General features: G+C 42.2%; 1 protein-coding gene across 2 annotated transcripts in view; it reads right to left on the bottom strand.

Annotated features, from left to right (window-relative positions):
- The window catches only part of ANTXR2 (ANTXR cell adhesion molecule 2), a 103401-nt gene that overhangs the window by 63503 nt on the left and 17799 nt on the right, over positions 1 to 22099 (bottom strand). For both annotated transcript variants that reach the window (XM_080630991.1, XM_080630992.1), the window contains exons 8-10: positions 11322 to 11382; positions 8693 to 8788; positions 4435 to 4504 (exon numbers count right to left, since the gene is read on the bottom strand). In XM_080630991.1, coding sequence (XP_080487117.1) covers positions 4435 to 4504; positions 8693 to 8788; positions 11322 to 11382 — 227 coding nt within the window. The remainder of the gene's footprint in view (positions 1 to 4434; positions 4505 to 8692; positions 8789 to 11321; positions 11383 to 22099) is intronic.

Here is a 22099-nt window from a genome sequence, read left to right as displayed (position 1 = left end):
ACAGCCATGAGACCATGCAGCTGCCTTGGAGGCTGACTGGCTAAGGCTACTTCACCTGTGTGCTGTTAATTATTTAAAGGAGAGCACTGGGGAAATATCACATCTGTCACTCACACACAGGCAGAACTTTCACTCATGGCAGGACCAGATGTGTTTATTCGAAACATGTACTAACTAGCTACTTAATGGGTTAGAATTATTATCCCTTAGTTAATTGGGCAAACATACTAAGTATCAGTCACCTTACAAAGCATCACTTCTTTAACACTGCTTTTACTACTTTAGAGTCATTAACAACTGCAGGAAAAAGGACAGGAAAAAAATAGAGATCCCACAAAGAAGCTGCAGGAAAAAAAATAGATAAGAAATCTGATCACTGCACTAATGAAAACGGCAGTGCTCCAGGTAACTGCCTTCACTATGTGCTTCATAATACTGCAAGTACCTAGCACATGGGAGGAAGCAGGAAGACTGTAAGGACCTAAAGTCATCTTCCTTTCTACCACACAAAAGGTTATTCTTATTTAATCTTTGCTTTTTAAGTGCCAGCAGCTGTTCATGTTGGATAGGATGTAAGAAGGAATATATGCAAGCAGAAGCCAACATGATTTGAATACAGGGCAAATCAGGTCATTAAAAAGCAGTCATGCAGACTGTACCATCTCTACACACAATCTGGCTCCAAATTCAACTAACTGAGAGCTTAAGTTTGGGTTTTTCTTTTTTGGCTTTATTAGTCCTTAAGTTTACAAGTCCAAGGAGGAAGACACTGCCCAATTTTGTCCCAGGGCACCCCTCAGGTAGTCAAGTGCCATTCACTGCAATGGGGTCAGAATATCACTCAGGTGAGAGATGGAAACCATGTGATACTTAAATTAGTGATCCCACTTGACCCGATGTTTGCCCTTCTGTTGGTCATTTGAAACACATCACCAACTTTCTGTACAGCTGCTTGGATAGCTTAGTCAATGTGTTTCATGCTGAGAAGCTTGTATACCATGTTAGACCAAGGTGGAAAGGCTCACTTCAGTTTATGAGCTAATCTTAGAGCAAACACTGTATGAATTCAAGTGGAGGTGGAAGGTGAAGGTGGGCGGATGAAGGTGGAAGCTGGCCAGCAACACTGCAGTTGCATTAAAAAATAAACCTCTCTAGTTCTCCGAACTATTTTAAGAACAATGTTAATTCTTTGCCTGTTGCCCTTTTAACAATTCCCGACCTTGCTTAGACCTAATCTTTCTTGCTCTGTTTAGATGAGTATCTGCACAAAATCAAATTGGGTTTTTTCAGTAGGCACCAGCAAATCCAAAACTTTACTGTGATAATACAATGAGAAAGTAGTGATCAAACAAACTGAGGTAGGTAGTAGTAGACATGTAAATATCAACCACAAATATTTCAGTAGAATAGCACACTACTGTGCTAGTTTAAACTTTTAATATTGTCATCCGCTCATCAAATAAAAGACAATTTGTAAATGTTCAGTAAGGAAATGTATATTGTCCTGATAGCCTCTCCACTGAAGGCAGAGTGGGTTTTACCACTGGCTTGGAGGAACACAAGCCATCTGTTTGTGAAGTCAAGCCTACAGAACTATTTTTGGAAAGTGTACTCAAGGAACTTAAGAGCAAAATGAAGAAAACAAAAGAGAAGTAGCACAAGAACGTAGACTTCTAAAAAAAGACCTGTTTTTCCTGTACTGCTTTTCCAAAGAGACAAGGGCTTTGTTTTCTTTCCCAAATACACTAACTCAAGAAACATCAAAAGTAATGAAGAGGTCAAAGAAAACTGATTCAGGTTGATTCCCTTGTGCTGTGTTAGGACAGCAAATTCAAGCCTGAGCTAAAAAGGGGAACTGATTTTCTCAAATATTCTTCAAGACTCTAAACATGTGGCTTCTAAATGGTCAATGCAGTAGAATCTGAGTCCTTATTACTAAACCAGCTTAGCTGTAATGTCCCACTTCTTCTCACAATACATAAGAGATCTCTCAAAGTACATGAAGCAAAGCAATTCAACTTGCGTTTGTCTCCTCATGCTCCTTCTGCAGAGTGTACCTGGTACTTATATTTATAAAGTATTTCAGTACTTTCTGACGTTTTTTATAACGCATAGGTTGCTCATGTAAGAGTCCCAAGTAATTCTCACCTGTTAGCTCTATCAGGGGTCTTTTAAAGAGAGCTGGGTTTGTAAGAAGCCTATGTAATTTTGCACTTCAGAAGTGGCTTGATAAGAAGGTATCCAAAATGGCACCAGCAGCATAGTTACGCTGTCACATAACCTGAGGATACCACATCCATCTGCTACATAGTATTGTGAAAAAGTGGGTTTTGAAAAGAACGCTTGGTTAAATCTACAGCTGTCATTTTAGAAGCTCTGAACTAAACACAGGCAGCAGCTGAAAAATAAGTACAAATACACAATGAACTATGTGCAGGAGACCAGGGGTTTACCGACCCAGCATCTTCGGCATTTTACCTATTCCACATGGGTTTCTGTTCTGTATGTGTAAACTGCAAATTGATCAGTCAACAAGAAGTATCTCCAATTAGAAAAATAGAATGAAACCTGTTAAATGAGTCTTTACCCAGAAACTAAGCTGCAGGCTTAGAAGTCACAAAGCTAACAACTTTGGTTATGTTGTTCTTAATTCCACTAAAAAGAGCACTAGAAAAAAGAGCAGACTGGTTGTTGCTACATTAGTGACTCATATTAGCTCCACTACATGAGGTATTACTGGGAGTTATCCAGCATTAGTCTGAGCTGTGCCAATGGAAAGTCAGGAGTTCAAGTACGTACCTCTCATAGCTGTCGGTCTCCTGCACAGCAAACTGTTTCTCTCTAGGCCAAAGCCAGAGCTACTTCAGTATCAGGTAATGGAAGTAGATTTCACATAGTAACTTCTAAACAGATGTGGGTTTTTTTTTTCCCTGTGGACCTGAACAACTTGATGTGTATTGTTTATGCATCTTTCCTCACAAACACTGCTGAGAAGACACATGCTTGGTCTACACTGCAATTGCAATATGGTGAGTAGTCTATTTCAGGAATGCCTCACAGGCCAAACAAGCTCTTCACAGAGTAAGAAAAAAGCAGCATGTTCAAGTAACTTCCATTATATAAGTATTGCATCTGTATAAATATGTAACTTCCATCAATACAAATATTCCATGTGTTTCATATTCATTTGGCAGGATAGGCTGTTTACATACCCTCAAATTAAAAGTGTGTGGAAAACCATTTACAGTTTCAGGTCCTGGGGCGCTTAATACTGGGGGCCTAATTTGCTACTGTTCCTTAGTTGCAAGGTCAGCCCACTGAGGAGGGGTTCTTAACCTGATTGATTTACATGGTTCTGATGACAAAACGAGCTCTATTAGAGCTGCACATAGTGCTGATGTGTTTCAGCTAAGTCAGCAGTTTGTTACAGTTCTCTTGTGCCCTTGCCAGACAACCACACACAGCTTAACTCAACCGAAAACAGTGCCACTGCACTGGTTAATACAAAGGCACACAGGTCTAACGAAGTCCTGCTGCACATAAGCCAAGATCAACATTTTGCACAGCTATGTAAAAGGCAACTTGAGTATCAGGAAAAAATAACAGTGTGAAAAGCTCATGCCCTTCCTCTGCTCTTCATGTACCTCTTCTCTGTGTGTGTTTTCGCTATGCTTCCTACTGGAATAGTATTAAGCTCATCCCAAATAACTCTTGAGAAAAGCTAGTTGCAAAACTAACAGAAAGTCAACAGCCCGAAAGCCTTTGCCCTGCTACAGGGCCAGGATCTAACATGGAATTTTCTCATTAGCTTTTCTGATTTCACAAATTGGAACCATGAAGTTGAAGTGATCTTAAAAGCCCAGGGCATGTCTGAATTTGAGAAGAGAGGGAAGGATTAGTTCTCAATGGGCCAGAAGTAACGTGCAGCCATGGCCAGTGACACTTAGAATAAGGCTAGAGCTGCAGTTTAGCCACAGTGCTGTTACGACATTACGTCAGCACCTCATGTTCTCATTGCATGTTGAGCAGTGGTACACATCTTGACACGTAATTTTAATAATAGCTTGTAAGTGTCAGTGATAATGTCATCTATTTAACAATGAGCCTAAAGATTATCCAGAAGAGAGCATATTCTGCTCTGTTAAAATAGCTAATCTGCATAAAACTTACGAAAAGCCAGACCTTTTCAGTGTTTAACAAACTGGCTGAATATTCATTTTTAAGACACTGTCCAAATCATTTTGGTCCACTCCAAAGCTGGCAAACACACCACGGAAATAACACAAGAATGAGGAAAAAACAAATGCAACAACAAACCACCTCCCATAAACCAAACAAAAGGCTGCATTCAGCCAAACCCCCCCATGATTAACATCAGCAATAATGGCTCTAATTCTAGCAAAACAGAGGGCAACATTTGATTGAAGTACTTACTGGCCACTTTTGTACAGGATTGGTGCAGGACAGAGCAAAAAATCAGATTCCACGGTTTTTGGTCTTTCATCTGAAAAAAAAAAAATAATAAAAATCCACCAACAATCACATGAGCTTAATACACCATGCTGCTTCAATGAGAAGCTGATGTGTGCATATGCTGTAAAGTCTCTTCTGTTCTCAGTATTGGTTTGGAAATGGCTGGAGCTTGCAAGCAAGCAGGGCCAAGTCAGGGAATAAAGCTGCTGCTTTTCAGTAGGTGAACCTTGAAAACAGAAACCCAGAGTTGGCTTTAGATGTGAGTGTGAGCCCATGTTACGCTGCTTACTTGATTTTACTCAAGTCAGCTCACGCTCTTCCTAGAGACCATTTCCTAGAATCACCTGGGCTTTTTGAAGAGGCTTCCTAATATTTGGAGGATGCCAGTTTGCTTCCAATTAGCTCCAACCCTGCACACTGTATTCAAGGACTGTTTTATTGTTATTGGAATGTCTATTTTGCCAGTGTTCTTCATGATTTGAGTCTCTAGCTGTTTGCAGAGCCTCTTAAACTAGACAGCATTTATTAGTGGAGCCCTGTGCCCAGCAGAGCACACCCTTTCTGCAGTTGTGAAGAGGAGAGGGGAGAGCACTTTTACCTCATGCGTTTGGTAAGGTGGGAAAAAACCTGCTCCTGTGTGCAGAATCATCCTCCCAAACTTCCCCATGGCAGGACAGTGAATTTCTGTACTACAGCTGCCCCTGCAAGCATGGATTATTTCCTGATTAAGGGGTGAGAGCAGATAAATATGGAGATGACTGTCCTGCATTTAGGGAATGGGCAGACAGACAAGTTGTGCAGGGGCAGCTGAAGGAGGAGCTGTTAGCATAAATGAGCTTTTCTTACGTGCTATATTCTGCACTGACTGCTTGGCCTAGATTTGGGGCTAGTTGTGAGGTGGGGAAGAGGGATTAGCACATTGCCATATGTTTTTGTCTTAATGGTATGTTTCATAGATTATTTTTCTATCCCACAGCTACATTTGGCAGGTTTCCTTTCCAGCATTTGGTAATGGTTCCTTATAAATGCAAGAAGAGAAACATGCCAAATGCATCTTTTAAAACCAGAACTGACAAAATAAGGGTTTGCTCTGAGGCTGGCCCCAACGCTATCAGTCAGGAGAACTCTGACATGGAAGTACATTCTCATGCAATACCCTCTGTTATGCCCTCATATAGTGAGGGTTCTGCTGAGAGACTGCCAGCATTTTGTAGAGGAGAATGCAATGACACATGAATAATTTTCCTTTTCTTGGGACTAACTCCTTCCTCCTGCTACTGCTCAAATGGCCCTTCCTACCTTTTTGTCCATCCATCCCAGCTCCACTGTTCTCTTCTAGCCTTGCTCTGAGACAAAAGTGCTAGGAGCCCAGCACAAAGCTGTACAGACCAAGCTTGCCTATAAGGGGAACGATCACACTTCCCTATTTCCTTCCTCTACTACTCCCTAAACATTTGCTGTTGTCCACTGCCGACAATGAGAACCTGGGTGGGTGGTAGCAGGTCTCTGGCAAGATCCCATACAACAGATTGTGTTTTCATGCTGCAACATGCACACAAATACATCAGTGTGCTATTCCCCTCCCTTCGTGTGCTCTAGAGCACCCTTTCCTGAAGCCAAGGGGGGAAAAAAAGGCAGCACAGAGATCTGGTTGGAAAATCTCACATCAGATGCTAGCAAGTACTTGGGGCTTCATCCTGTCCAATAATAGTTATTTCTGGGATGGCAAAACAGATGTACATGTGCAGTACAACTATAAAAGACTTAAAAGTCAGAGAATTGGAGAAATACAAGTGAGAAAACACTTAAAAAGGTCATTTGAAAAAGGCAGCATGCCTCAGACATTCTTCAGTGACACTCATCTAATCTGTTAAAAGGCTGCCTAGGTAGCCTCTTCCACACCTGAGAAATGTTCACAGTGAGAATCACTCTCCTAATACCTCACAATAGATCTGTGGCAGAATGTGAAGCATGTTGCCTCTTGTTTTCAGTGGATTGGGACAGCCCAACTTACTATTTTCAGCCCTGCAGCAGCCCATATTTCACAATTACTTTGGCCATTCTTCCTTTCCTGCAGGTGTAACCAAGTGAACTTCCCTGTCTTACAGCCTGTGCTCTGGATTTCAGCCCATCCTTGACAGCTTCCTCCGGACGCTCTCCACAATGTGTCCCTTGCTTGTAGCACAAAGCACATCAAAATCCCAGTTCCTAGGGTACATCCCTGGTGGCACAGCACAGCTCCGAAGTCAGCACTGCAACCTACAAATCTTTAAGTACTGAAAGCCTATTCGGTATATGCTGCTAGCACTATTATTAAATGGTAATACTTGTAGTTTGGCAATAGCACCCACCAGCAGGACAGAGGAAGTTTACATTTGTGATGCTTATGGAAGATGGCAAAATCCCACCTGAAGTTGTGTTCTACAGGTCCTTATCTCCAGCAGTACCTTAAAGCACCCCATCAGAAGATCCTGAATGGTACGGATACCACTACAAATATAACTTTGTTGATGCAAGCCTCAAAACACTCATGTAAAGAACGTATGTGCTATTGCTTTTATTTCCCAAATAGACAGACTGGGGCGTAGAGAAGTGACTGCTCATGGTAACCAACAAGTCAGGAGCAAAGCAGGAATAGAACTGAGGAGTCCTGAGGACTTGCAAACCAGCCACTTCAGCTGAAATTTCAGTTTGAATTATCTTCAGGTCAGATACCTGATGTCTCAGCTATTTAATCTAGATAGCGTGAGATGACTTCTGTTCATCTGAAACTGAGTAAGACTGTTTCCCCACTGCTCCAAGTAAGCAAGGTCCAGAGTGATGATAAATACATCACTGCAGCAGTCATTTTGCCCCACTGCAAACTGTAGCTCTTTTTGACGCTAATTTATGCAACAAGTTAAAGTAAGCAAGCTGTAGTTTAACACAGGAAATGCAGGTGACAATTGCATCTAATGGAAATTGAAACAAGCAGAATTTCTTTACACAGGTTGCCTTTATCCAGAATTACTGTGCTATTCTGTTCTTTTTCAAAATTATTTTAGATGTTTAACAGGCAGGAGAGATTGGCAGCCTGTTCAAATATATATGATATCCAGAGTGAGGAAGAAAATGTACTGGAAACACATGCTCTACTGGGGAGGAATTTAAGACAGACTAATATAAAAATCAGATAGCAGGGAGGGAAAAAATTAGTTGGACTTTTTCTTTCTAGTCCAGCTTACTTCTAAAGGATACTACTTAGAGCAAGAAACAGAATGTACTTACACTAGCCATTCAATTTAGTTCCTTAGTATAAAAAAATGGCAGAGGTTTCTACTAACAGCTTTTTGTTCACCATCACCTACCTTGTGCCAGTTCAGGGAACAGAGCAGCACAAGGACACTAACCCAAATTCCAGCATGACTTTTCATCTGCCTGGGGTGAGTTAATGCACTGAGCAAGACAAGACCAAGTCCAGAATCTTTTGCTGAAAGTTACATTCTCCATGAGCATACTTACTTAACCAGAGATCAAGAAGAAAATAGTCTGCACTCTACTTGTCAATTACTTTTAGAGCTTTTCTACCTTCTACAGCACTCCACTCAGTAAAATTTCCCCAGTGACATAGGGACAAAATAGTACCAACTGTTCTGACTTGGCCTTATTCAGTGCTGCTGCAGGAGCTCCAGGAAGAGGACTAACTCCATGTCACAGAGGGGCATTCACACCCTGCCAAGCCCCTGAACCAAACAGCACAATGGCTATACCTCTGGTACACCAGAGAGAGCAGGCAGAGATGCTCCAGGACAACAAGGCAGGTGAACATAACAAAACAGTGCCTTCTGGAATCATGATGAGAGCCTGCGTCTTGGCTTGGTCCTTCTTACAAGAAGGGGCACTCAGTTGATACACTCTGTGGTCATGTTTTTTCCATCAGCAAGTATCTGCTTACTTGAACATCAGAAGCCAGACAGTTACCACCATGTTAATTCACATGGCCAGCTGGGCTGCCAAATACCAGTCACAGTTTACAGCTTATGGCAAGTAGCAGCAAATTCAAGCCACTAGGCAAGATGTGAAATAATTTGCATCCTTTTACTAATCCTCAGAGCCTTTCCTGTTTTCCTCCTCTTTGATGTTTTTGTCTTTGAATTTTAATTAAATGAGGTAATGAGAAGCAAAATAAATTACATACTGGGAAATAAAAAAGCAGATAATATCAAACATGAATACTTACAAATTGTAGTTCCATTCACTTGATAGGTACAACTAATGCCATCAGTTTTGCCTCCAAGGGTTAAGCCACTTCCTCTAAGAACAACCTGAAATTCCTCTGGAGAGAAAAGCAAAAACCCCAAATCACTAATTTAGTGCACTGCAGTAAGTTAGGCAAGAATTTCAATACAGCTTGCAATAAATGAAGCACAACACAGTAAAGCTTAAAACTTACTCAGGTCTCTTTTCTTTAAGTGGCCCCTGGTACTGCATTCATCAGTTAGGTCACTATAGGAAAAATTAAGATTTGTTCCCAGATCTTAATCACTGAGGCAGCCCTACTGAAATGGAGGTTAATTCTGACTGTCAATAGGATCTGCGGCTCAGTTGCACAGTAAGAAACAATCTTTCAGTGATAAATGAGAAATCTGGGTCTCATAACCAGAAGACTCCCCAGACCTGGCTCAGGCCGACTTCAAGTGCCAGATGAAGAAAACACTTCTCCTTAGTGCTATTTCTCTGGAGGCTGTGGAAGGGCCATGCTATTTGTGAGTTGTGCAGAGGAGGAGTGAAAATGGTTTGTTTATCAAGGCCACCAGTTTCATTGAAACTATCCATGTTGTTACAGAAACATTAAAATAAGGATGTTTTGCAACTCCCTGATTTGGATTGGTCTTAAACTATCTGTGGATTGTGAAACCCAGAAAGCAGACCAGCCCTTAAACTTTTGTGCAACTCTTCTACTTAACAAATGTATTTCCCCTCGCTGCCCAAAAATGCAATTAAATGCTTTACTGCTTATACTCCACAGACTTAGGATCAGGCCACTAGAAATATTGTCATGCCTTTATATGAACATATATGTTAACAGGATTCTCAAACTTAAAACCACGATAGTATGCAAGTGTCAAAGAATAAGTTCTATGGCTTTGCATATGAGGGCATGACTAAGGGTACAGGGCCAGATAAATGCCTCTCAACTTAGAGTCATAGAATAGTTAGGGCTGGAAAGGACCTTAAGATCATCTAGTTCCAACCCCCCTGCCATGGGCAGGGACACCCCACACTAAACCATGTCACCCAAGGCTCTGGCCAACCTGGCCTTGAACACTGCCAGGGATGGAGCATTCACAACTTCCCTGGGCAACCCATTCCAGTGCCTCACCACCCTCTCAGTAAAGAACTTCTTCCTTATATCCAATCTAAACTTCCCCTGTTTAAGTTTTAACCCATTACCCCTTGTCCTGTCACTACAGTCCCTCATGAATAGTCCATCCCCAGCATCCTTGTAGGCCCCCTTCAGATACTGGAAGGCTGCTATGAGGTCTCCACGCAGCCTTCTCTTCTCCAGGCTGAACAGCCCAAACTTTCTCAGCCTATCTTCATACATGACGTGCTCCAGTCCCCTGATCATTCTCATGGCCCTCCTCTGGACTTGTTCCAACAGTTCCATGTCCTTTTTATGTTGAAGACACCAGAACTGTACACAATGCTCCAAGTGAGGTCTCACGAGAGCAGAGTAGAGGGGCAGGATCACCTCCTTCGACCTGCTGGTCACACTCCTTTTGATGCAGCCCAGGATACAGTTGGCTTTCTGGGCTGCGTGTGCACACTGCCGGCTCATGTTAAGTTGCTCATCGACCAACATGCTCAAGTCCTCCTCTGCAGGGCTCCTCTGACTCTCTTCTCTGCCCAACCTGTAGCTACGCCTGGGATTGCTCCGACCCAGGTGTAAGACCTTGCGCTTGGCATGGTTAAACTTCATAAGGTTGGCATCAGCCCACCTCACAAGCGTGTCAAGGTCCCTCTGGATGGCATCCCTTCCCTCCGGCGTATCAACCGAACCACACAGCTTGGTGTCATCGGCGAACTTGCTGAGGGCGCACTCAATCCCACTGTCCATGTCACCAACAAAGATACTGAACAAGACCGGTCCAGCCAGTTCTTCATCCACTGAGTACTCCATCTATCAAATTGATGTCTCTCCAGTTTAGAGTCAAGGATGTCATGCAGGACAGTGTCGAACGCTTTGCACAAGTCCAGGTAGATGACGTCAACTGCTCTACCCATCAGTTCTGTAGCCCCATCATAGAAGGCCACCAAATTGGTCAGGCAGGATTTCCCCTTAGTGAAGCCATGCTGGCTGTCACCAACCACCTTGTTGATTTTCATGTGCCTTAGCATGCCTTCCAGGAGAACCTGCTCCAAGATTTTGCCAGGCACAGAGGTGAGACTGACTGGTCTGTAGTTCCATGAGTCATCCATTTTCCCCTTCTTGAAAATGGGGGTTACAGTTCCCTTTTTCCAGTCGTCGGGAACTTCACCTGACTGCCATGATTTTTCAAATATAATGAACAGTGGCTTAGCAACTTCATTCGCCAGCTCCTTCAGGACCCACGGATGAATTTCATCAGGTCCCATGGACAAAACTCCCACATGTATTACCTAAACTATGAGAGAAGGCCCTGGAAGACACCTCTTCTGAGGAGAAAAATGAGGCAATAGGGAAGGATCTGATCTTTCTTTAACTCCTTGAGGATTTTTTTAAATACAGATGTTTTATTCTAGAGACCTCTAAGGTTTTATTTTAGGTACATCAGGAAATCCATGCTATAATAATCAAATACTACTTTAACATTATAGAAACTCACCTCCTACGCAGACACTGGATGGCTCCAAATATAAAATCTCAGTGCATGACTGCTTCAAAACCTATCATAAAGGAGGAAACAAGTCACAGATAGGTCTGTGTGCTATTTCAGTGAGAAATTTGATTTAACCAAACACCTGTTCCTGGAAGAAAGATGTGCACAGCCACAGGTTTGATAAGCCTAAGTTTCATTTTGTAGAGCATTGCCTTGACCATGCAGAACTTCTGCAGAATGCACAGTCAAATCTCCTAGGAGTTCAGAAGATTTGGATTAGTTTGTTAAATCTAGGGCAGTCTCGAAAACATAATGATGTCTGATATTTGCCTTTAAATTTCTGTCCAGATTCCTAACCTCATTTTCCAGGAACCCCAATCCTAAAGTTCAAGCCAAAAATTAGTCACAAGGAGCCTGATCCAAAAGTTAAGCCAGTCAAAAGCAGTCTTCCAACAATCTGCAGGTCAAGCCAAATGCACATTATTCCAAGTACTGGCATCATGCCCTCTGTAAAGCAGAGCAAGAATGCACAGTGCTCTTGACGTACTGCCTTCTGTAGGACAGGGGCTTTTTCACTGCTGTACCAGCCTGCTTTGATTCTCCAATCTTTCCCTGTAATAAGTCATATGGTCTTAGGAGACATTCATATATACTACTGCATGGAATCAATTCAGGCGCTTGTAATCAGGTGCATAGCAGAAAGTCCTGTTTCCACCCCCTCTCTACTTCCATTTGCCAGAATTGTGCCTGCTCATGAGCTGGCTGAATGTCAGTAAATGCAACTCTGTCTTACCCTTAACTCCTCATTCCCTGCTTTGAGTACATCTGTCTTGTTTACTTTGTCTATTTATCACTGCTAGTGATTTCTGCTGCCCCACAGCAATCTAGGCCTGCTAGAAATCTAGGCCCAGTAGAAACAAGAATATACTTGTCATTATGCTGACAAAAAGCATGTCAAGCTCTGAGGAAAAGAATAGCCTGCCTCATTTAGCACTCCCCGTATCACCTGTTTCTCTACAAACTGTTGTGCACAAATCATCTTTTTTAGCCCTTAAAACCCCATTTATAAACATTAAGGAGTATTTTAAAAGAGAGCCCTTGCAGGCGCACACATTTGTATGAGAGAGAACTTTGGAAAGAATGTAGCTCCAAGTTGGCTAGTTTATATTAGCTGAGGCTCTCATCGCAATTCCTAAAAAGGACTTAGCTTTTTGATTCTTAGCTCAGTGTAGAGAGAGGAAGTGTTATGCAGTTTGGGGCGGGGGTTGAGAGGGGGAGGAGGGCTATTATGTGCAAAATAAAATACTGATTTACTGATTTTTTTTTTCTGATTTTGAAATCAGAGCATTGGTGCAAAGGGTCAAATCCCATTAACTGTACCACATGCCACCACTCTGAATGATTTGGCTCACAACAATATGGTAACTTGTATTTAGCTCTCACAATGCCAAATGTGAAAATATTTTCCAAGCAATCACCACTTGTCCTGTCACAGGTGGGAGAGAACATATTTTTGCATCTTGAAATGATGTATAGAAACTTGGAGTCTTTCTTCTTTTCCTGCTCTGGCTCTCACTTTTTTCTATCTATCTGTTTTAATCTTCTTTTTTTTTTTCTCACTCTTTCCATGCAAGCTGTTTCTTCCAAGCTAGCACACTGCATTCCAATAAAAAGCTAATCTCTTTCCTTTAGGAATGATGTGAAAGCATCTTAGCCGTTTTGCCTCATGACCCACCTTCATTATTCAATAAGCCCTCATCTCTAGATCAGGGCTGTTCCTGTTTCACCCCTTCTAGTACCACACTGAAATCATCTTTTAGCAACAGCTCATGAGGGATTTTCCAAGGTGCATGTTAGTTATCCAAGTTCTCCTTTTCAAGATGCTGGTGTTTTACCACACAGTTAAAGGGGTAAGCCCTGGGCTCATACACGGTATGTACGCACTGCTGAAATCTAGCATCCTTGCCACTTCTGCAGCCCAAGATGGGGGATCTCACCCACCCCAAGAGTAACAGCTTTTAACAGAGCTTCAGTTGTGTGTTACAGAAGCACATTTAACAATGGCAACATAGAAACAAAAACATGCATATAACTTCACCTCCCTCCTCCACACCAGCCTCTCCCACTCCTTTTAAAAAACTTCAAACTATTTTGCTGTGGAAACCTGGGCTGAAGAGTCAGCAAGATCAGAATCAATGCTATGAAAAATTGTATGACACTCTTTCTTTCCTAGTTCAGGATAATCAAATGCAAATTCACTATTTAGAAACCTGCTGCCCACAAGGCAAGCTCGAATGATCACTATATAAGGCCATCCTTGGACAGGCTAGTTAAACAGGTCTGCTGACATAAAATAAATTTAAATAAGACTATAAATTGCCTTAGTGCCCTGGGTTCAGCTGTAGCAGTCATTTTTCTCCTTCTTAGTAGCTGATGCAGCGCTGCGTTTTTGACTTTAGTCTGAGAACAATGCTGATAACACACTGATGTTTTAGTTGTTGCTAAGGAATGCTTACCCCGATGCAGGACTTTTCAGTCTCTCATGCTCTGCCAGGCAGGAGGGGCACAAGAAGCCAGGAGGAAGCAGAGACAGGACACCTGACCCAAACTAGCCAAAGGGGTATTCCATACCACAGCACGTCATGCCCAGTACATAAACTGGAGGGAGTCACCCAGAAGGCCTGGATCGCTGCTCAGGTCAGGCTGGGTATCGGTCATCGGGTGGTGAGCAACTGTATTGTGCATCACTTCTGTTTATTGGGGTTTTTTTCCTTTCCCCTCTTAGTTTTATATTCTCTCCCCTTGTTATTTTCCTTATCATGATAATTATTAGCGGTAGTAGTAGTAGTTTTGTATTATACTTTAGTTATTGGACTGTTCTTAACCCATCAGATTTGCATTCTTTCAATTCTCCTCCCCATCCCTCCAGGAGTTGGGGGGGGGAGAGTGAGTAAGTGGCTGCGTGGCTCTGAGTTACCAGCTGGGCTTAAACCAAGACATCTAGTTTAACAGCATGCACTGAGAGTTCATGTCATCCATTTCATTACCAGAGCTCCACACCAAATACATGGCTCTGCTCTTCCAGGCTCACAAAGGCTTTCCTTCTACCCCCAACCACTAGCTGTCCCACAAAGAAACATTTCCCCACAAACCCAAGCACAAAACAGAATTGAAACCAGTCAGCCTGTGTTCAGTTTTCTTAGAGCTTCAGAAATGGAGAAATGTGGAGAATTGTCCTGGGTTCAGCAGTAGCAGTCATTTTTCTCCCTCTTAGTAGCTGGTGCACTGCTGTGGTTTTGACTTTGAGCCTGGGAACAACACTGATAACACCGATATTTTTAGTTGTTGCTAAGTAATGTTTACTCTGACCAAGGACTTTCTGAGTCTCATGCTCTGCCAGGGAGGAGGGGCACAAGAAGCTGGGAGGAAGCAGAGACAGGACACCTGACTCAAACTAGCCGAAGGGGTATTCCATACCACAGCACATCATGCTCAAGATGTAGAACGGGGGGCAGTTACCCGGAAGGCCCAGATCGCTGCCCAGGTCTGGCTGGGTATCGGTCGGCAGGTGGTGAGCAGTTGTATTCTCTTCCCTTGTTATTTCTCTTATCATTATTATTATTGGTGGCAGCAGTAGTGATTTGTGCTATACCTTAGTTACTGCACTGTTCTTATCTCAACCCGTGGGAGTTACATTCTTTCGATTCTCCTCCCTATCCCTCTGGGAGTGGGGGGAGGAAGAAGGTGGGTGAGTGAGCGAGCGGCTGCATGGTTCTGAGTTACCAGCTGGGCTTAAACCATGACAAGGATCTACTGAGTAGTTCCTCAAAGTGTGAGACTGAACTGTGCTGTGGAGAACACCAGTTCTACACATAGATGCTAATCAAAGTGGAGAGGGTCACATCTTAGAATCAACTAGGTTGGAAAAGACCTTTAAGCTCAAGTCCAACCATAATGAACACAGCTGTGAGCTTGTAAGTTTAACACTTGTTAGGAAACATGTTTGGGGGTTGGAACTAGGTAATCTTAAGGTCCTTTCCAACTCAAACCATTCTGTGATTCTATGTGTAGCTGCTTGAAAGACAAGGAAATAGAGTTCTGCTCTTCAAGGTAGTCTCTTGTACTCAAAAAAAAAAAAAAGAGACATGAAATTCAGGTCCCAAACATCCTCTTGTTTAACAGCAAACAACAAAACAACAGACTGCTGAGGAAACCCTTTTCTGTAGCTCCTCCATATACAGGATTTGTTACTTCACTGCCATATTGCAGTAGCACCATCCGAGCAGCTAAGATTAAAAATGTTGTCATGCTGTTTTCCACAGTTATTACAACAGCTACCTCAGTAACAAGCGCACGAAGGCAGCTTATGTTCTGTGCTGAACACACCGCTCAGCATAGCTCCTGAGGACTGCTGGAAGACAGAGAAGCCTCTAAGGCTTTTGGTGAAATCACATCTTACAGCTATTAAACAAATGGATACTGTACAATTTCCATAGCACTTCTCAGTCATTCAATTTATTCACTCCGGAATACTTCTGAAAACAGAAGTTACCAGAATAAAGGCATCTGAGACATGGGCACTCAAAAGCAAATTCTCCCTTGCTGTAGACTCACTGACTTGAGCTGCAGTGCCTGACTACCTTGCCTAAAGAAGTGGTTTAGCATTTTTGTCATTAATAAAACATTTAATTCAATTAGAGATGTTTTACAGAAATGCTGTCGGTTTCTGACCTGTATGTGTCTGAACTGAAAAACAGAATCATGTTTTGTCAGATTTAAGCTTCAGAAACAATACACCTACACAAATAATTACATTAGCATAGAAAAGGCAGATGTCCCTGCAATAAACAGCAAAAAGGCAGCCAAATCACAAGATGATACAAGTCACACCAGTGCTTACGGGCTTTGCAAGCTCCACCTCTGTTTATAAATTCTGCCTTGTCATAAATGTTGCCCCTGCTTTATGCAAACATTTCTTCCCATAGAAAATATGCCTTCTGTATCTTCCAGTACCTCTTAAAATTGTCACACACTGGGCCCAGCTCTGCGTGGACTCACTTTTCACCTTGGCTACTGCCTCTTAAAGGTTCTTGGAATTGAAACAGTAAAGCAGCACTGCAGCTTTGTAAGTATTTTGACTACCATGCACTCAGAACATACTGTGGAACAGAGCTGTACCATGCGGTACAGCATTACATGCAGGCTAAAACAACTTTCCCTTCCAGCACTTTAATGAATTTCATGTTCCAAGAAACGGTGAGAACAATGCAGCAGCAACAAGCCATGGAACAACCCAACTGTACATCGACAATTAACAAAATACGCTGAGTGTCAAGCTATTTCCCAGCACCATTTGGTTTTGCTTAGCCCCAGTATGCAGTTAGGAAGGTTTTGGCAGCAGTCAGCACTATAAATCATAACTCACGTGGCATCTGCTCCTCCCCGGAACTGCACACTGAGGGCAGGATCTGGGACAGGTCATCAGCACAGCTGAATCCACTATTGAACCACTATCACAATTTTTAAGTCTACTGTTGTGACACTAGAAAATGATATCTGGAGGTAAGGTGTTTGATTCCCAGTAAAAACACCAGCATAACAGTGAACTGCTGCCAATCCTACATCAGGCCAGCTTGGCTCTTTACAGACGAAGGCGTGTGGTTCTGTGAACAGAAGTGTATGTATTGTTAAGAAAATAAATGCCTCTAACTTGCTATTTCCAGAACCTTTCCTTCCTCTTTTAAAGAAAAAGAAAATGTTCACCTTTAAAACAAAATACTTGCTATACCCACATATGGCAAGACATGTGCAAATCATGCTGGCAGCGCAATATAATCAATTCACTTTTTGCACACAGTCTGTGTGCAAAACTACATTCACAGCAGTAGTAGCTCCTGCTCAGTGCACAGGGGCTTGTGCCTGGAGCACAGCCTATTGATACATTGCCAGCCATTCATGTGTACACTCACTGCAAAATGTGTGCTTCTCAATTCAAAAAGATGGCAAAACAGCACTTATAAAAAAACCCTTAAACAGTAGTCTAACAGTAAATTCTGTGGAGATTTCCATCCCATTTTCTTTCTTCTCTTTCTTCCAAATGTGGGGTTCATCCTTTTCTCTAGGAATGCTCTAAACACAACATCTAGTGAGCAAAATACAACCATGAGGAAAGCAGATAGGAACTACGGTCAACTGCAAACATAATTAGAATTGTTCATATTGCGGCATGTGAAGAGAATGTGGTTCTCCTCATGTACTGTGCCAAGGACCTCTCAGTTAACCATGAAACCTGCATTACAAAATGCATCTCCCTCGCTTCCACCCTCGATCAAGACATACTAGCAACCATGCTCCAGTTAGTCACCCACAATCTTGTAATTGTTACTGCCAAACACAGCTACTTCATTTGATAAAATGTACTGAAAGGGCTGCAGGAAGAGATGATGGCACAGGCAACAGCTAACTCAAAACAATGTCTGAGAGGGCCCTCATCACATAATAGCACTTCAAATTACCTTTACCATTACTAGTGTCAGTGGGATCTGTGCACATAGACAAAGCCTGTTACAACTGTCAAGTGTGATGCTCAAGTTTACTGGTTTCTTTACTGACTGGGATTGCCTACACCTTTTGGCTCCCACTAAGTGTTGATCAGGGAATGCCACACACCTGTATAATCTATTTAAGTGGTAGGCAGGACCACAGTTGCTGTGGAGTTGTAAGTGGAGTTTAGGCTTTCTGGGCTGGGGTTGTGTGAAGTTGTTGGAGCATGTGGAACAATGCTCTTTAGTTAGTCCCTTCTCTGGTAAATTAACACGTTCTTGAGATTTGTCCTAGCATGGAGTTGTGAAACTCCTCAGAAGAATGAATATTGAAAATAGTGTTCTAGTTCCGTTTGTTTAGTAGCTTTGAGCTAGGTTGGGCTGGTGGCCTGTTTCGCCAGCCCAAGTCAAGCAGGGCCTATCAAAGCTCAGTTCACACAGATGGTTAGTTTAGTTCTGGAAATGAATTTGCTTCTATGATTCTTTTGTGCTGACTGGCGGAACTAGGAATGGACTGAACCCATGTTTCCATGTGTTTTTATTTTTCTATGAGTCATTTCAAAGTACTACTGGCAGCTGTATTCCTCATTTTTGGTTGGTTTTTTTTCTGTAACTCAGAACTTCATACACACACACTGTTGCTGAGACAGTAAACAGGAAATGCAAGTAAAGGAGGAGGTGTTTAATTAAAATGGACTCATTTGCTAATTTTGTTTGAGAATGAAATGCTCCCTGCCAATAGATCAGTATTTTTCACATTGAATTCGCTGAATGTTACAGCATGTGAAAGTGAATATGTGATGGTGAAAAACTTTGGCTGTTTGTATGCTGGTATCATTACAGGTTTTTCTCATTCAAGAGCTGTGTTTTTCTATCTGAGTGGGAGCTGTGCCCCCTTATATTGTAATAAGAGTAAACTTTAAACCTGGCATAGGTTACAGGAGAAAGTTAATCTAAGCAGAGCCCTTGTTTTCAGTGTTTACACTTTTGTGCCCTTAATCATATTCAGGATTTTTAAGTCAAAAGCACCACTCAGGCTCTAGACAGGCCAGCTTCTGCATGCAGCAACCAATGTTTAAACTCCCTGAAGTGAATTACTTATTTCCAAAGTGAAATCTTGCATTCTTTTGGATAGTATCCCAAGGTCCATCTCATTATGATCTGAACTTAATGAAAAAGAAGAGTATTAAAAAAAAAAAAACAAACCCAAAACACAAACCCCATGGGATCCATGTGGAAAATTAAATTCCATGCTGTATGTATGGACTGGTCTCACATCATGTGTCTCACGTTAAAGCAATCCCTACCTTTTCCCATTTTTTTTCCCCAGTCTTAATATACGCAGAAAGCAATGAGGCAACAAACCACCTCACACTAGACAGAAGACAATCAAACCAAGGTAACTTGCAATGAAACGTGTGTTTTCATAAGAAACACCATGTCAGTGATTCTCTCCAGCAAAGTTACAGCAAGGGAACTACAGCAGTTAATAGCTACCTCTGTCTGCTGCCAAACATCTGTGCTCTTAACTACAACTTGCTGCCAAGTCCAGCCTACTTCCTGACGCTGCTCAGCAGTGCCTTGCACAAAGAGCAAGGGGGGAGGGGATGGGGAGAAGGTTGCTGTCCTGTCCCCTAGCTAAATGAAAAGAAAGAATCCCTGAGACATATGGTCTTGCATATAATAACCATCAGCGAGAAGCTGGGTGCAGTGTCAGATTAGTGGAAATATTCTAATTATGCAACGTCTGAGCAGTACCTCATTTGTAGTCACTGCATAAAACAAATGTAGATGACAAAACTGTAGGTCATCAAAGATGCGTATTTTAAAAGCATGAGAAACTTTACCCCAAAATTACCAAAAACAACTTGAAGCCCATTACTTATCAAGTAATGTAAATAGGAATCCAGACAAACTGCTACTTTCCTTAACAGGAAAGAAGTTGTTTGGGCTATTTATCTTTTGTTTCTTTCTTTCCTTCTTTCCTTCCTTCCCTCCTTCCTTCCTTCCTTCCTTCCTTTCTTTCTTTCTTCTTTTATATATATAATTTTTTTTTTTTTACTAGTAAGGAAAAATTGGCTTGAAGAAATTTATCACTAAGGTAACACTAAATTTCATTTGGAGCTGCGAGTGCTTCTTTTTAAGCAAGTTTTGGAGCATCCCTTACGTAACAGAACTGATAGCCATGCAGGGATAACTGACAAGTCAAATCCAAATCCCCGAGTACATGCATGCTCACACAAACTCAAACCATGCCAGTTATGTTGCTGGCTTATCAAGCTCTCTGTTCTCCAGGAGAACATTATAGGGTTTGTAATATGTCAGAGAATGTCAAATTAAGGGCTGCACAGCAGTGAAAGATAGAGCAGAAAGCATTCTATTCCAGGCCATTGATTCCTTTTAACAACTACATGCAGTAATTCCCAAAACTACCTACTCAGTCTCAATCACACAGAAAACATAGCACAGCATTAGTTCTAAGCTTTGCACCCAGTACAGCTTGAGTATTAGACCATCTAAGGGGATTAAAGAAGATGACTGATTTAAACAGAGTAATTCATTTAATGGTAACTTGTTGCATTTCTCCTCCCCCAACCTCCTTAAATGTTTAACAGTTTGCTTCCTGGATTGCCAGTGCACAAACTGAGCATATTTTCTTCCAACAGGAAATGATCCAATTAAGCTGATGTATAATTGGCAATGAACTGTTTAAGCCCATTTTGCTCTTGAAAAATCTTAAGAGTGTGCAGTCAGCTGGCTGACCCTCTTCCTCAGTCTGCAGCCGAGGGACACTGTTTTAAGAAAAAAGGGGGAAGCAGATGCTGTACAGGGACACTGTTTAAGAAAAAAGAGGGAAGCAGATGCTGCACACTCTCAGCAAGGTAGTTTAGGGATGTAGTCAGCTCTCATTAGTTGAGCTAGCTCAGGGCAGACCTGTTGACAACTTCAAAATAACACAGTTCCCAGTTACAACTCATTAACCAAGTTGCTTGCAACTTGGCCACTGACACATAAGCAGTTTAGAAGAGGCTCAGGAAATACTCCTGGTTAGAGATACTGCACATTTGCGAGAATGTCTAACCTTGGAGCACTAACTGTTGCTGTTGTTAAGCTTCCCTTTCCATCTCTATGAATTCTGCTGACCTGTCTTGCTGCTTACAGCAGGTAACAGCTGGAGATGTTGACTGACTCATGAGTTTAATAACTCACTATTATCACCCTAATGCAAAAGCTAGGGTGAAGTGCTGCTGCTTCTGAAAAAGTGCTGCTGACAGCTTACATGGTGCAGCAGGCGCCAGACCGACAGCAAGGCTGGAACACACTTTTGTAAAGTCCTGCAGTAAGTTTCACAAACCTTAAGGCTAAAATTCTTCACTTGAGACAAGACAGCTCTTGTCTACCTGAACATAACTACTACTCAACAGGCTCTGTTCTTTTCCCCCTCCTCTGGCACCAGCTCACTGTCCAACACAGGTCAATTCCCTCTCTCCTTGCTGAGCTTTGTTAGACTGTAAGACATGCAGGTACAGGTCTGCTTTTCACTCAGTCTCATCAACAAGCTGTGTGGTTCCTTTGTCTGCTAGGCACTGGGCTATAAGTGTACTGACAATGACTGTCACCACATTTGAGATGAGAAGTGACCAGCTGCTGTGTGTGTCACTGCCCCCACATATTTTACGTGTCCCTGCTAGTCTGGTTGTCATCCATGTAACTTAAAGGTAGGAATGCATTGTCATGCATGGTGCCTGATACAGGAATCATCTAACTGACACAGAAACCCCCTGGATATTCAGTAGATACTCTTCACTGTTGCACAAATTCTGACTGGTCTTTACAACTGGAGCAGATTTCCCTCTATCAACATGAGTTTTACTAGAAAGAATTCTTATAATTAGGCAGTAAGATTTTTACAGCACTGCCTGCTTATACTGATTTACCAGAAGTCTGCCACTGGCTATGTTATGAATATAGTTTTTTTTAAAGAACCCTGGATGCATTTATCATAGAATGGTTTCGGTTGGAAAGGACCTTAAGATCATTCAGTTCCAACTCCCTGCTACGGGCAGGGATGCCTCACACTAGACCATGTTGCCAAGGCTCTGTCCAATATGGCCATGAACACTGCCAGGGATGGAGCATTTACTACTTCTTACTGCCTCATCACCCTCACAGTAAAGAATTTCTTCCTTAGATCTAACTTCAACTTCTCCTGTTTCATTTTAAACCCATCACCCCTTGTCC

Source organism: Psittacula echo (assembly GCF_963264785.1).
Source record: "Psittacula echo genome assembly, chromosome: 1".
Lineage (NCBI taxonomy): Eukaryota > Metazoa > Chordata > Aves > Psittaciformes > Psittacidae > Psittacula > Psittacula echo.
The sequence above is the reverse complement of the archived record's forward strand: the minus strand, read 5'-3'. Positions and strand labels throughout refer to the sequence as shown.